At 42.4% G+C, this 14,844-nt stretch overlaps 1 protein-coding gene across 6 annotated transcripts in view; it reads left to right on the forward strand.

Annotated features, from left to right (window-relative positions):
* DPP4 (dipeptidyl peptidase 4) overlaps positions 1–14,844 on the forward strand; it is a 554,733-nt gene that overhangs the window by 77,688 nt on the left and 462,201 nt on the right. For 2 of the 6 annotated variants that reach the window (XM_085645431.1, XM_085645429.1), the window contains exon 4: positions 7,605–7,648. In XM_085645431.1, the coding sequence (XP_085501557.1) occupies positions 7,605–7,648 (44 nt within the window). Of the gene's footprint in view, positions 1–6,374; positions 6,456–6,937; positions 7,649–14,844 lie in introns of those variants that run through there. The other 4 variants (XM_085645433.1, XM_085645434.1, XM_085645435.1 and 1 more) reach the window with 4 other exon arrangements.

Below are 14,844 nucleotides of genomic sequence, written 5' to 3' on the forward strand. Positions count from 1 at the left end.
GGCAGACATCCTAAGCCGATTATTAGAATAAATCAGGCGTCTGCTGCCGTATTAGCCAATTCCCCTAAATCTACCTATTTTGACAAGGAAGCTAGCATCATTGCACCAATTGCCCTTCCGGCTGATTTGGTTCCGAACATAGTTCTCTCCACCCCTCTACTAGATAGTATGGAACAACTAATTAGGTCCCTCGTTTCTCCAATCATAGAAGGCCTAAAGAGGGTGGAAAAACATCTCGAAGTCATCGAGTGTGCTATTGGGAGCAAGGATGTTGCAAACAGGGATGCTGTGAATATGGTGTTGTCCCCCTCACACTTGGGCGTACAATCAAATAGCCAAGCCCACAAAGTTGCATCAGTACCTTTTAATTTGGAAAAACCCCAACAACAAAGGTTACCTCCCCCAACGTTGGCAAACAAACCAGCAGTTATATCTACTAACGAACCGAAGAGAAGAACAGATAATGTACATGCAAGAAATCTGCAGGAGGGGGCGGGGAGCTCCAGTTATATAAGGGTTCCAACGAATAAAGGTCCAATAGTTGAACTCCCCCCTGAAGCCGTGCCTTATGTGGTTGTCTTGACGGGGGTCCCCATATTGACAGATAACAAAAGGGAAGGGTTCGCCCAACTAAAAAACAAAACCATGCACTGGCTTAGTATATACAGACCTATTACAAATAACATCAATGGAGAAATAGTGCATGTTAGGCGACTCTCATGGCTGGGTGGTAGAAGTAAAGATCTAGAGGGAGATGTAGTCGTAGTTAATTTTAGAGATCCTCGAGTGGTTAACCATATTCTAAATTGGCCCTCGGGTAATAGAATGAATTCCATTATACCTCGTGCATTGACATATTTCTATCCAAGATCATTGGTGTTCCCTTCAACTCTTGTAAGTGGCCAAGGACCCATTTACCGGAATTATTTAGTTCCTTCTAACACGAGGTGCCCCGCACAAATACAACACCCAGCACCTGTCGTTGATCCCTTTGGGTGGAATATTGTTCCTCCTAGATTTAATATAAACACCAATAGGGGAATGGAGCATTTAAGACCCTTTACACCCTTGGAGACTGTAAACAGGTTCGATGTGTTAACAGATATGGAAGGGTGCGACTGAAGATCACAGCAGCTGTGGGGTTCGAGGTCTTCCCTGGTTGGAGGTGTGACCAGTGTGAAGCCACAATGTATCGACTCTCCTAGCAAACAAGTAGCTGGGTTTGCTCCCCTAATTGAGCGTGATTCCATCATTGTGCATGATAACATCGGTAGGGAGGTGATTTTGATGGCTGGTGAGACTTGTGTTACAGACGGAAACGGTCCAATTACAACACCTAAGGCGCCATTGCTTCCGTATGTGCCAGTCAGGAAAGACCCTAACAAAGGTGGGGTCGGGGCTGGAAGCTTAATGTCATGGAATATAGCGGGCTTGCGTAATAAATATGAATCGCAAGAGTGGGTTGACTTTGTCAATGGCTTTGATATTTGTATATCCAAGAGACATGGGTGTGCGAACCCATGTTCTTGCAGGGCTTTCTGAACTATTCTGTGCCAGCCTCTAAGGGTAACAAGGGCCGGCCAATGGGAGGTTTGACGATTTGGGTTCGCCAAAACCTGTCCTTAAATACAAGAGTCATCGAGACAGGGAGCAGGGATATCCAACTAATAAATTTAGACTTGGGATTGCTGGGGTGCCTTGATCTATACAATGTATATATAAGGGGTAACAAGGGTGGTAAGTCAGAAACCCTAGCTTCCCTGGTGGCTCTCCTAGATACCCATTCCCTGGCTAATAATATGATAATTGCTGGCGATTTTAATCGTACATTTGAACCACTGGCCATAGGTGATGATTGTCCAGGGTTAGTTGAAGATAGGCATTGGGGCGTCCCTCCACTTGATTTAGATCCGATAAAGCGATGGACCGACGACATTATTTGTCTAAATGCCATCTGCCTGGAGAGAGGCCTCCGCGCGCTAAATGGGAGAACCAAGAGTGATAGGATGGGCGCCTGCACTTTTAATAACAATCGGAGTAGAAGCAGGATAGACTATGTCATGTGTAACCTGGAAATATGGAACCTGGTTAATGATATGGAGGTTACCCATAGGATGGAAAGCGATCATGACCCTCTGTGTATCTCCCATGGATGGTGGTCCTTGTCTAGTGGGAATGCTCGAACACCGTGGGAACGCCTCCCTTTACCTGTTTCTTCTAACAACACACGCCGGCTAAAATGGCCCCGCGTACTGGCCAACCAAGATTCTATAGCTAGTATAAACAGGGAGGTGGATAGAGCTATCGAGGATTTGGAGCAGGCTGTCGCTGTTACCCAGGGGTCGCAGGAAGTAACAATGATACACGATAACCTCTTCTTAACTATCAAGACACACTTTCAGAAGGCAGGTAGGACTAATAACCGCAGTGCCCCTAATACGACTGCAAAGTGGTATAACGCACAGTGCCGGACGGCAAGGTTGGCCCTGGGTAGTGCCATTAAGTCTAGGGACCGGGGGTTAATTCGTGGTTCTAGAAGCAATTATAAAAACTGTATAGCTGCAGCAAAAAAGGAGTGGGACGAGAGGCACTGGAGAGAGTTGCTGGAAGCCTGCGGCTCCAAGGACTCCAGGCTTTTCTGGAATATTGTTAGATGGGGGAGAGGTGGCGCCCCCGATTGCCCTGATAACAATGTCCCAGAGGAGGATTGGGTCAAATACTTTAAACCCCAATACGCTGACCCTAACCCAGGCAGGGAGATGGAAGGGTTTAGGGATGTCTACCCGAATGAGCCGCTTTTTACCCATAAGGAGGTTTTGCTGGCTCTAAGTGCTGTATCGTCGGGCAGAGCCCCTGGGATGGATGGGGTACCGGCAGATCTCTTTATCTATGATAAGGATAGATGGGGCAGATATATCCTTCTCCTTGCTAATGCAGTTGCCCAAGGAGCACCGGTACCGTTGAGCTGGAGGGGTGCAATCATCATTCCCATATTCAAGAAGGGCGATAGGGGATTGCCTGGGAACTATCGCCCTATCGGCCTGATAGCGACAATACAAAAGGTTGTGGGGAGGATGGTTGTAAATAAACTCATGGAATGGGTGGATGAGCATAATGCACTTTCACCCTACCAAGCAGGGTTCCGGACGGCTACTAGCACGATAGACCAAGTGTTCAGATTTACTATGGTTCAATGGCGGGCAGTGGCGCTGGGCGGAGGCAGCTTGTACGCTGCTTTTGTAGACTTGCGGGCTGCCTTTGACCTGGTGCCTAGGTCCAAGTTGTGGTTTGAACTAAGTAGTCTGGGTCTGCCTGACGACTTGTTGACCATGGTTATGCGGTTACATGCAGCTAATTTCGCTAGGATAGAGTGGGGTACACAGGGTGAGACTACTGATGATTTCCCAGTGGAACGGGGTGTGCGACAGGGTTGTGCGATGGCCCCGCTGCTTTTTTCTTTATTTATTAATGGGGTAGTAGCCTGAATGTTGGCATCGAACGTGGACGCACCTTCGTTGGCGGGCATCAAGATTCCGATCTTGATGTTCGCTGACGATACGCTGATCCTGTCTAAGACCCCTAGTGGCCTGCAAAGTGCTCTCTGTATTTTTGACGACTTTTGCAGGAACTATGGCCTTGAAGTAAATGTGGCAAAGACCAAGCTTATGTTTTTTAATCCGCATCGCAGTGCTAGACCCAGGCTGTTTTTGAGCCAACGCCCCCTGGATGTAGTTAGAGCCTTCACCTATTTGGGCGTCCATATAACCGATGACTCAAGATGGGCTGAGCATATTGAATTGGCTGCCTTAAAGCATAGGCAAGTGTCTGGAATCCTTGGGCTTGGGCACAGGAAATCACGGTCGAAACCCATTGCAGCAGTTCTAAAGGTGTATGAAGCAAAATCTTTGGGGACTGCACTGTATGGTGCAGAATTGTGGGGATTTGGTAGTCTTAACTCGATGCAGATCTCTGAGAACAAGTTTTTTAGGTCATTAGTCGGTCTCCCTAAAAGTACACCTCTGATGCATATGAGATATGATCTGGGAAGGGAGGCAGTAGGGGATTTGGCAAGATTACGTCCGATCTTGTATTGGAGGCGGCTCTGGACCACACCAGAACTTAAGCATTATGCTGAGGGCTTCGCAGCAGTGATTAAGGCTGATGTCTATCACAAGATCCAATGGTTGACCAAACTTAGAGTACTGTTATGTACGCTTGGGTTAAAGATGCTATGGGAAACCCCACATGAAGCTGTCTTCCCTAGTAAGCATGTAATTAAGGAATTGTATTCGGCCTATGTGTTCGAACAGGCATGGAGAAAATCTAATGCAGGCTCTATGTCTGGCCGTTTTTTGGAGGTCAAGTCCGTCCCTTTACTAGAATTATTTTGGGACACTATAACTAACCCAAGGGACAGGAAACTTTTCTTCCAACTGAGGATAGGCGCCCTCCCCTTAAGGTCTTTAACCGGGAGGTGGAGGGGGTCCACTGATTTTTCCTGTCCCGCTTGTGGAATAATAAAGGAGTCTATTGGGCATTTCTTGTTTTCCTGTAAGGCCTATTCTGCCCCCCGGCGCATTTGGCTAGCACCGGCCTGCAGAAACTTAAGCATTTCCAAGGGTTCCGTAGCTATGAGAATTATCTCCTCTAGTTCCTGTCTCCAAATGACTGTTGCAACTGCTAAATTCTTGGGTTGGGCATGGTCTATTAGACAAAGCACCATTGCTTAGGAGTCTACCGCCTAGATGAATGTGGCACTGGGTTTGTGCTAATTTATTGTAACTATTCACATTTCTTTTTTTCTATAAACTGATTGGTTTTTTTTGTTTTTTTTAAATGTTGTATGATATTAATAATTATTGTATGTATTGCTTTTATGAGAAATTCTCGAATAAAGTTTTTCGATTAGATTAGATTTTAATATAAAGCCAGGAGTGGCTGAAAGTATCACACATTGACACAGGGCCAAAATAATAGATGACAATTTGACAAAATAAAAGTAAAGAATCAAGAGCAATTTCGGTTCGAATGCTCTGTGACACCCTCTAAAATCTCTTACACGTTGTGTCTTCTTCGCTTACAATATATTTTCATTTCACATGTGGTGTCTATTTAAAAAATGGGCATTGTTTTTTACATTTCAGTTAATATGTCTATCGATCATAAGGTGCACTTTTTGTGGACACAATAATTGACTAGATATGCTGGTCTTGCTTGTTAGAGTTAACACTGCATACATTCTCATTAATTGAAAAGCACTACTGCAGATCAGTTTTTTCTCTGTCTGCTAGAGAATGTGGCTTCAGGCCTCATGTTATCTCTCAGACTTGCTTGTAGTCTTTAACATTCCTTACAGTAATTATGAGAAAGTATGTTTGTCAGTTTTATAGGCCATGATGAAAATATTTTACATGAGGTGTGAACGGTATATCAAAGTTTGAAGACCATTGCTCTCTAGAGCAATATGGAAGAAGGCAAGCAAGACTCACTTTGTGTCTCAGTAAATTCCCAAGTCAATTATTCATCTCAGGGTGGGTCAGTTACTGCTTTAATTACATGTACCAGTGTCATTAGAATCATTAGAATAAGTACCCTTTTACCACTGAGCTCCATTTGATGTCCTGGTCACTTCACAACAAACTTACTTCTGTGCAAATGAATGCAGCGGTGTGAGGGGCCACAACTGTCCTCGCTTAACGGATATAGTTTTGTCCACTTTGTACCAATAACATCTTTTTTTGTAGGGCACTTCCAAACACACTTCCGCAGTTTTTATGGGGGAGCATGGTTTGAGGGCAGATTGGGTGTGCCTGTGTCCTCTGCTGAAGCTCCTGTGTGAAACATCTTATTTCACAGATAATGATTGACTTTTTCATTATTCTGACTCTGCTCTGCCTTAGTTATGAATATGTAAGACGGTTTCTAGCAGAGTGCTGCATTTTCAATTATATCGCTGCTGTGACCTCACCAAAACTTCAACAGGAGGAATGCGAGGAACCTGCAGTTTAAAATTCAGCAGGAAGTACTTCAGGGCCTAGTTGCATCTTTTCTTACTGGCATCATGTGTTTCAATTATTGCCAACTATTTCGAAACAAGTTGGTGTGAAGTAAGGCGCCCTCTCTGACCCTGCAGCTTTGCATATAGTGATGTCTCCCTACACTTGTTTAATATAATATGTACACTCAGCTTGGTACTCCCAGAAGAACCTGACTGGTGAAAAAGCTTATCCATGACTAATGCTGTCATGCCCACCACTTGAGGCGGATTCAGCGTGCTCTTGAAATACCACACTGTATTACCTTATGTTTACTTTGTCTTTCGCTGCTCTGAGTTTACTTTTCCCGAACTGTGCCAGGCCTTTGGGTTCCTCTTCCAAAGCACTCCTCCTTCACCCTGTGTGTGAGCAGACACCTTTCCGCCTGCTGCCTTTTCTCTTCAGGTGATTGCGCACCAGGTATTGCTGCCAGGCACGCAGTCCCGTGCGCTTCAGGGGCCGTTTCTGTTTTTCAGGGGGCATATTAAACATTCTTACCTTTTTACCGTGTTCTCGGCTTCCGCGGGCTGATCAGAGGCGGCCTCGTGGCATTCTGAGACTTTAAATCTCTCTGGTCAGTTTAATTTTATTTTCACCCCTCACCTGATCAGAGACTGTTCCAGTCTTATGCTAATGTGTGGTTCCAAGGATGAAAAGAGTGGGCCGTATTACCAAACGCTTTTGGCGGGCACTATTTAATGTCCTTGGTGGTAAGTTTAAAAGGTGCATGGTGTAGAACGCTCTTACCATCGTATCATGAAAGCAGGATTATGGAGGTGGTAATGTGGGTCAATTCTTATTTTGTTTATTTATTGTGTTGCGTTTCCTTTGCTTTCTTTTTTGTGCTGCTGTGGGTTTGTGCTGCATTACTGCACAGCTGTGTTGTGGTTGTGTTTTTGCATGTTGGGCTGACTGTTGGTTGGTAGCGACCTCTCATTTTGTAATTGTGGCGTTGCTTTGCTTTGTGTGTGTTATTGTGTCACGCTGTTATTTACTTTAAATATGTTAACAAAACCGCCTGCGTGTCAGTGTCTTAACGGAGCACGCTCACTTAATGTGATGTGTGTGACGTGTGTTAGGTGCATCCCACACCTCTTCAAATACTTTATCTCTGGTGATTGTGTAACCTGATAGGAGGCAGTTTCCTTTGGCGGCTCATGCTGATCTAACAGTCTCGCATTCTTGTTTTGTTTCACTCCTGAGTAGATTAACACTGTTACTTTTTCAGGCTGTGCTGCCCACGATTGAACGCAGTGTTTGAACCGTGCTCCGAGCCCAATCATTTATAACTCCGGGAGGCCAACACCTCCGGAGACAATCTGTCGGGGGACTCTCTGGTGAAACATGGGGGGCGGTGGCTGAACACTGGCAGACATCCGCCATCAAGAGAGAGATTTTCAGGCGTCTAACTGCTCGTCTTGTTCCGCCTCACTAATATTTAACTTGGGGTTTAAAGTTTGAAGTGCAGGCTACTTGGACTGCGTACACGGATGCCCGGCGCCTCTTCCTGACACTTACATTCTCTTGTTTCCTTCACTCCCCTTTCTTGCACAAACCGCACCGACTCAGGAAAGAAACACTCCAGGCCAGCCAAGATCGGAAAAGAAATGAAGGTCGGTAGTTCTAATTCATTTTTCACAATTATTGCACGTTGTTTTGTAGCAATGTCTGTTTTTATGTTGACTGTGTTAAAAGTGAAAACATATGTTCGCTTCTCTGCTGAAATTCAACATGTGGGTGAAGAACGAACAATCCACCGTACTGAGTAAAGTTCAGTCACTGTGTGATTCAGCTCTGCTAGTTTACATGAAATAATATATGCATATATGGTTGTAGTGAATAAAGTCCGTGTTTTTGAGACCGCACCGCTCTTCCATATTTCCATGCGTTGCTGGCCCCCAGACTCCCCACATCACACTGACAATGATTTGGAGATGAAGCCAGTGTTCCATCTCCTGCACAAGAAACACAACACAGTCTTCGCTGATCTCCTACACTGTGCTTATATCTTTATGCATCCTCATGTCCTGCGATGTAATGCAATTTTCTTTTCCTTTGTGTATGTAAAGCGCTCTGATACCCACGGGTCTAGCTGGCGCTATATAACACTTTATAAATAAATAAGTTAAAGTATTTGTTACAAGAAGGTTAGCACAAATTCAGGACTGAAGTTACAATTTCCTTTTCTCCGAATTTGGCCTTCCATAAGGGCACCTTTATTTCCCTCCCCCCCCCCCCCCCCCCAAGGGACTGTGCGTCGTTCCTGGGGACCGCGCTATTCTGATTAATTAACACTTAATTTGCAGATAAGAAATTGATGAACTGCATCACTTTGGATAGTGTGAGACAGTGTTTAGCAGATTTATGACGCATTTCATGGTGAACAATTTGCGTAGCTATTTATTATTCGTCGCTTATTGCCACTGAGCAGAGTAATGTCTCCTACCAGTAATGTATCTGTGGAGAGAAAGCATTTTTAGAGATTGTGCTTGCCTTCACTGCATAAAACCGGCAGGCATCCCATAGCATCTTTGGCGACTGTGCTTGGTTTTACTGTATGAAATATGCAAGCATCCCATAGCATCTTTGGCGACTGTGCTTGGTTTTACTGTATAAAATGTGTAAGCATCCCATAGCATCTTTGTCGACTGTGCTTGGTTTTACTGTATAAAATATGCAAGCATCCCATAGCATCTTTGGCGACTGTGCTTGGTTTTACTGTATAAAATATGCAAGCATCCCATAGCATCTTTGGCGACTGTGCTTGGTTTTACTGTATAAAATGTGCAAGCATCTCATAGCATCTTTGTCGACTGTGCTTGGTTTTACTGTATAAAATATGCAAGCATCCCATAGCATCTTTGTCGACTGTGCTTGGTTTTACTGTATAAAATATGCAAGCATCCCATAGCGTCTTTGGCGACTGTGCTTGGTTTTACTGTATAAAATGTGCAAGCATCCTATAGTGTCTTTGGCGACTGTGCTTGGTTTTACTGCATGAAATATGCAAGCATCCCATAGCATCTTTGGCGACTGTGCTTGGTTTTCCTGCATAAAATATGCAAGCATCCCATAGCATCTTTGGCGACTGTGCTTGGTTTTACTGTATATAAAATATGCAAGCATCGCAAGCATCCTACAGTGTCTTTGGCGACTGTTCCTGGTTTTACTGTATAAAATATGCAAGCATCCCATAGCATCTTTGGCGACTGTGCTTGGTTTTACTGTATATAAAATATGCAACCATCCTTTGGTGTCTTTGGCGACTGTGCTTGGTTTTACTGTATAAAATCTACAAGCATTCTGTAGTGTCTTAGGCGACTGTGCTTGGTTTTACTGTATAAAATATGCAAGCATCCTATAGTGTCTTTGGCGACTGTGCTTGGTTTTACTGTATAAAATCTGCAAGCATCCTATAGTGTCTTAGGCGACTGTGCTTGGTTTTACTGTATAAAATCTGCAAGCATCCTATAGTGTCTTAGGCGACTGTGTTTCCTTTTGCTGTATAAAATCTACAAGCATCCTGTAGTGTCTTAGGCGACTGTGCTTGATTTCACTGTATAAAATCCGCAAGAATCCTATAGCATCTTGGGCGACTGTGCTTGCTTTCACTTTATAAAATCTACAAGCATAATATAGCCTCTTTGGCGACTGCTTGCTTTTTCTGTATAAAATCTGCAGGCATCCTCTAGCGTCTTTGGCGACTATGCGTGCTATCACTGTATGAAATCTGCAAACATCCTCTACTGTCTTTTGAGACTGTGCTTGCTTTCACTTTATAAAATCTACAAGCATACTATAGCCTCTTTGGCGACTGCTTGCTTTTGCTGTATAAAATCTGCAGGCATCCTCTAGCGTCTTTGGCGACTATGCGTGCTATCACTGTATGAAATCTGCAAACATCCTCTACTGTCTTTTGAGACTGTGCTTGTTTTTGCTTTCTAAAGCCTGCAAGCATCCTGTAGCGTCTTTGGTGACTGTGCTTGCTTTCGCTTGATAAAATCCGCAAGCATCCTGTACCATCTTTGGCGATTGTGCTTGCTTAGTGCCAATATCGGCATCCCTCCCCAGCAGCATAGTAGGGTACTTAACACACAGTTCATTAAATAATCACGTCACACAAAGTTTGTTGGAAAACAGTTTGCTGCAGGTGTATTTCATACATGAAATATGCCAACGTGGAGGGTTAATTTACGGGTGATCCAATGGCAAACAGAGATTAGTAACCCAAGCTGCCCACCCAGCTGATGAGCCAAACAGCACTGTGGCCAACCCAATCAGTGTTATTATTTAATCTGGGGATATTCCCTCCTTAATTACCGTACACCACCAGTCCATGACTTTACTCATGTCTTTTTAGGGGCGGACCATTGCAAGGCAAGGTGCCAGTTGCTCAGGCTTACAACCTCCCAAAGGACTAGCGGACACTGAAGTTACCATCCAGGGTCCTGCTGAAAAGAGTCCTGGGGTTTGGCATGTAGCACTCCTACTGTGCTCATTGAAAGGGTACCCCTTTGTACCAATTAGCCTCCGGATCGATCCGTAACAAGTGCCATGGATGTGGCTGCCGCCACTCCCAGAGCTCCCAAGAACCAAGGCAGGCAAGTTAATTTACCTACAACCCGTCATTACCAATGCTTCTCTCAGATCCAACTGGAACAGGTCCAGGTCTATCTATGACAGGTATACCCCCGTTCTTCTCGAAGTACCCATTTGTGATGGCATTATTAGTCCATGCCTTATGAAGCCTAAAATCTCTCTGCTCTGTGAACTTGCGCATAGCGCTATTTACCCTTCTGCTGCAATGTTCAATAGCCCCCCAGACCTGGCCCAGCGCCAAACCCTCAGTGGGGCAATCTCAGACCACCATATCTTGCAATGTCCTATGCACTTGCTGATCTCACCCACGGTAGATTTCATAGCCTTTATTGGGGGGCCGCGCCCCAGGGAAGTAAGGTCGATGCCACCAAGGTGGATAACTAACATGTGAGGAGGAGGTTCCCTCCCCCCAGCTAGTTTCTGGTGCAGCTTGTAGACTACAAAATGGATGACTTATTAAAAAAAAAAAAAAAATATATATATATATATATATATATATATATATATATATATATATATATATATATATATATATATATATATATATATATATATATATATATATATATATATATATATATATATATATAAATCCATATCCAAGATGTGTCCATCAGTTGAGTCGCACTCGGCCAGCAGCAGCAAGAGAACTCTCTTTTCATGGTATGGACGGATACCGCTTACAGCCAGCAACAACCTCCGTGTAGGTTTGCCTGACACGTTTCGAAAGCTCCTCAGCTTTTTCTTCAGAGGCTTTCACGGAAAGGATGCGTACATATGACGTTCCCATTTAAATACTGCACTCCCTCCAATGGGATGGTCATATGGAACTGTGCATTATGGGAACTATAGTCCGTAATTGATCACCCCTCAAATGGATGCACGCATTATACTCTGTTATTAATAGGTAAACCTACATGGAGGCTGGGCTCTAAGTGGTATCAGTCCATACCATGAATAGAGAGTTCTCTTGCTGCTGCTGGCCGAGTGCGACTCAACTGATGGACACATCTTGGAGCTGAATATATATGAATATATATATATATATTCACTGAAAAAAACATAGGTTTCAGAGACGTTATAGTGACAAATTAGCATTTAAAAAAGCTTTGAAATTCACTGAAAAAAACCATAGGTTTCAGAGAAGTTATAGTTAGAAATTAGCATTTAAAAAGCCTTAGAAATTCAGAGAAAAAACCATAGGTTTCAGGGGTGTTATAGTTAGCTGGACATTTCACTCGTACAAAACCATAGAAATTCCTCCGTTATATTTAATTCTGCTAACTATAACTCGCGCGCCCGCAATGCACTGCTGATGATGTCACATATTTCATCATTCATGACATGGTCAGTGACATAACTGATTACATCACTGATTACATCATCCAGTGAATGTGGTTTAGTTTGAAATATAAATATGTATTATATATCTACCAATCTGTATTGAAGATTGAGTGGATATATAACTGTCTGGATGGAGGATTTAGTAGCTGTCTGACTGTCTGTTTAAGTGAGTAATTAAAAGTGTCTCACTTAATACATGGATTAGTAACTAAACTATGTGAATGTGTGCATCACTGTCTCTGTTGTATAACATGCTGCATCAGTTGGTCACTAACTGCATGAGTGTGTATATTAGTTATTGATTAGTTGGGTGAGTATTTGTATGGGACACTGAGTTTGTGTGTGGTTGGATGGGGTGTGTGTAACTATGCATAGATGTGTGAATGGTTGATTGACTAGGTGTATAGGTTTAAGAGTGCATGTGGAAACAGTTGTTTGGGTGACTGAGTGTATTTATTTGTGTGTTGGTGAGCGAATATATGTTTTAGTTGTACATCTTCAACAAAGTAAAAAAAGAAAAGGCATTGTATGTGAGAGTTGGTGTATATAAATAAGTATGTATAAGAGTCAGTGATTGTGAGAGTAACTATATGAATGAGTGTATAATTGTAATGGTGATTTTTTAACATATTAACAACGAGTTACTATGTGTTTGAATAAATGAGGTGTTGTGTGTATAATTGTGTAAGTGAGTAAATGTAAGTGTGATACATTTTTTTCATGAGTGAGTAGGATGTGTTCTATTAATTAGTGACTGCATGTATAAGTGATTCTGTTGTTGAATGGGTAGTTCTGTGTGTAGACTTAGGAATCAGTGAGTGGATATGTAGTAACTGGTATTGGTGTGTCAATGATTTCAAATATGGTACTCTGTATTTTATAGTGAGTGATGAAAGGTTATACTAGTGTATGATGAGGTGCATCAGATTGTCACGTGGATGATGTCACCAGGGATGTCATTTACGATGTCACCAGTGATGTCATCAGTGATGTCACTGACAATGTCATGATGATGTAATATGTGACATCATCAGCAATGCATTGTGGGAGCGCGAGTTATAGATAGCAGAACTAACTATAATGGAGGAATTTCTATGGTTTTGCACGAGTGAAATCTCCAGCTAACTATAACACCCCTGAAAACCTATGTTTTTTTCTGTGAATTTCAGAGCTTTTTTAAATGCTAATTTCTAACTATAACGTCTCTGAAACCTATGGTTTTTTCAGTGAATTTCAAAGGTATTTTAAATGCTAATTTTTAAGTGTAATAGTAGTTATACCTATTTTTTTGTACTGATTTTCTACAGTTTTTAAACTGTTTATTTATAAATATTTTATTCATTAAATAACATTATATATTTTACTGAAAATCGCAAAAAAAGTTAAAAAAAAATTTAAACTGAAATATTGTTTAATTTTTTAAATTTTTTTTATTTTAATATATTTATAATATTTTCTTTTTGAAATGTTTTTTTTCCAATTTTTTTTCGGAGTCGTGCACCCAAAGCGTACACATCACGGTGGGTGCGTGGATACTAGCCGCCATTTTAGAAACGTCGTGAAGGATCCGCGTGCGGTGTGCGAAGGCTGCGTGTTTTTCAGTTACATCATATACATTTAATATTACGTGATGTGCGCAATTGGTATGCGACCAGTCCGCGACTCCTGCTCCCACGCATTCGCAACACATGCGCATTACAGTACGCGACGCTTGCGCGGTGGCGGGTCCCGCGTGACGTCATATACGTACTGGGGCGCGCTGGGTGCGCGTTTCCCGCACATTTTTTTTATGTTCTAAAATGATTTGTATGTGTGTTTAATATACATATTAGGGCAAGAGACTAAGATATTCATAAAAATAATATATTTGTACTTATAATAAACGTATATTATTTTAAAATATATTTTTGCGAAGTCATGTCGGGTGCGTGCTTTGTGAGCGCAGAGTGCGCGGATCCCATGTGACTTCAACAAAAAGATTTCATTGGTTCATAACATTTCCCACTGTGACTATTGAAGGACCCCACCCTTTTTAATCATTCTTGTTGGAGCATCTTTAGAGAGACATCTCTTTTCCTACAAGAACCCTTTTTGCTTGTTTTTTTTTTGTGTTTTTCAAAAAGTATCAAATAAAATGGCATCTGGACAGCAGGAGCAGCAGGAGGAAGTATCTTTTGAAGAAGAATTCTTGCAGGAGGCGCCACGTCCACAGAGGCCGGAATCTGTCGTGTGGAAATTCTTCACTTTTCCACCTGAAGGGAAGAAAGTAAATGCAAGAAAGGTGACGTGCAAAATTTGTGACCGAGTCCTGTCAAGAGGCAGTGAATAAAAATACTCTTGTGGCACTGCTTCTATGTACAAGCATCTCTGGACCACACATCCTCTCAATCTTGCTCGGGAGGAAATGAGGCGAGCTGCTTTGAACCCCTCACCTGCTGTGGCAAGTACATCTGGAGCATCCTCAGGGACACCTGCAATGGACATTAGGCCAGAATTCGCCTTTCTCGAGCAACACTGCGTGAAGTGTAAGAAACTTATATGCTTCGGTGAGCAGTCGGTGGATGCTATTTGTGCTGCGCAACGCAACCATCATTGTTATTTTTTTTGTATTTTTGCTTTTGGAATGATAAATAATTCCAAATGTTTCCTGTTTTATTCGTTCTTTTTTTTGTTCATTTTTTGAAAAAACACCAAAAAAAATACAAAATTGTTAAAAAAATAATAAAAAATACAAAAGAAAAAAGAAGAAAAAAAAAAGTTCTTATCAGAACTACCTTATCTGGTTAAAGAAAGAACTATAATTGCAAGGTAATGTGTGAAAGTTTGGTTGAATATATGTATACAGCATGATTGACTGAAAGAATGC

The sequence above is a fragment of the Triturus cristatus genome, chromosome 3_1, assembly GCF_964204655.1.
Source record: "Triturus cristatus chromosome 3_1, aTriCri1.1, whole genome shotgun sequence".
In the NCBI taxonomy this organism is placed as follows: Eukaryota; Metazoa; Chordata; class Amphibia; order Caudata; family Salamandridae; genus Triturus; species Triturus cristatus.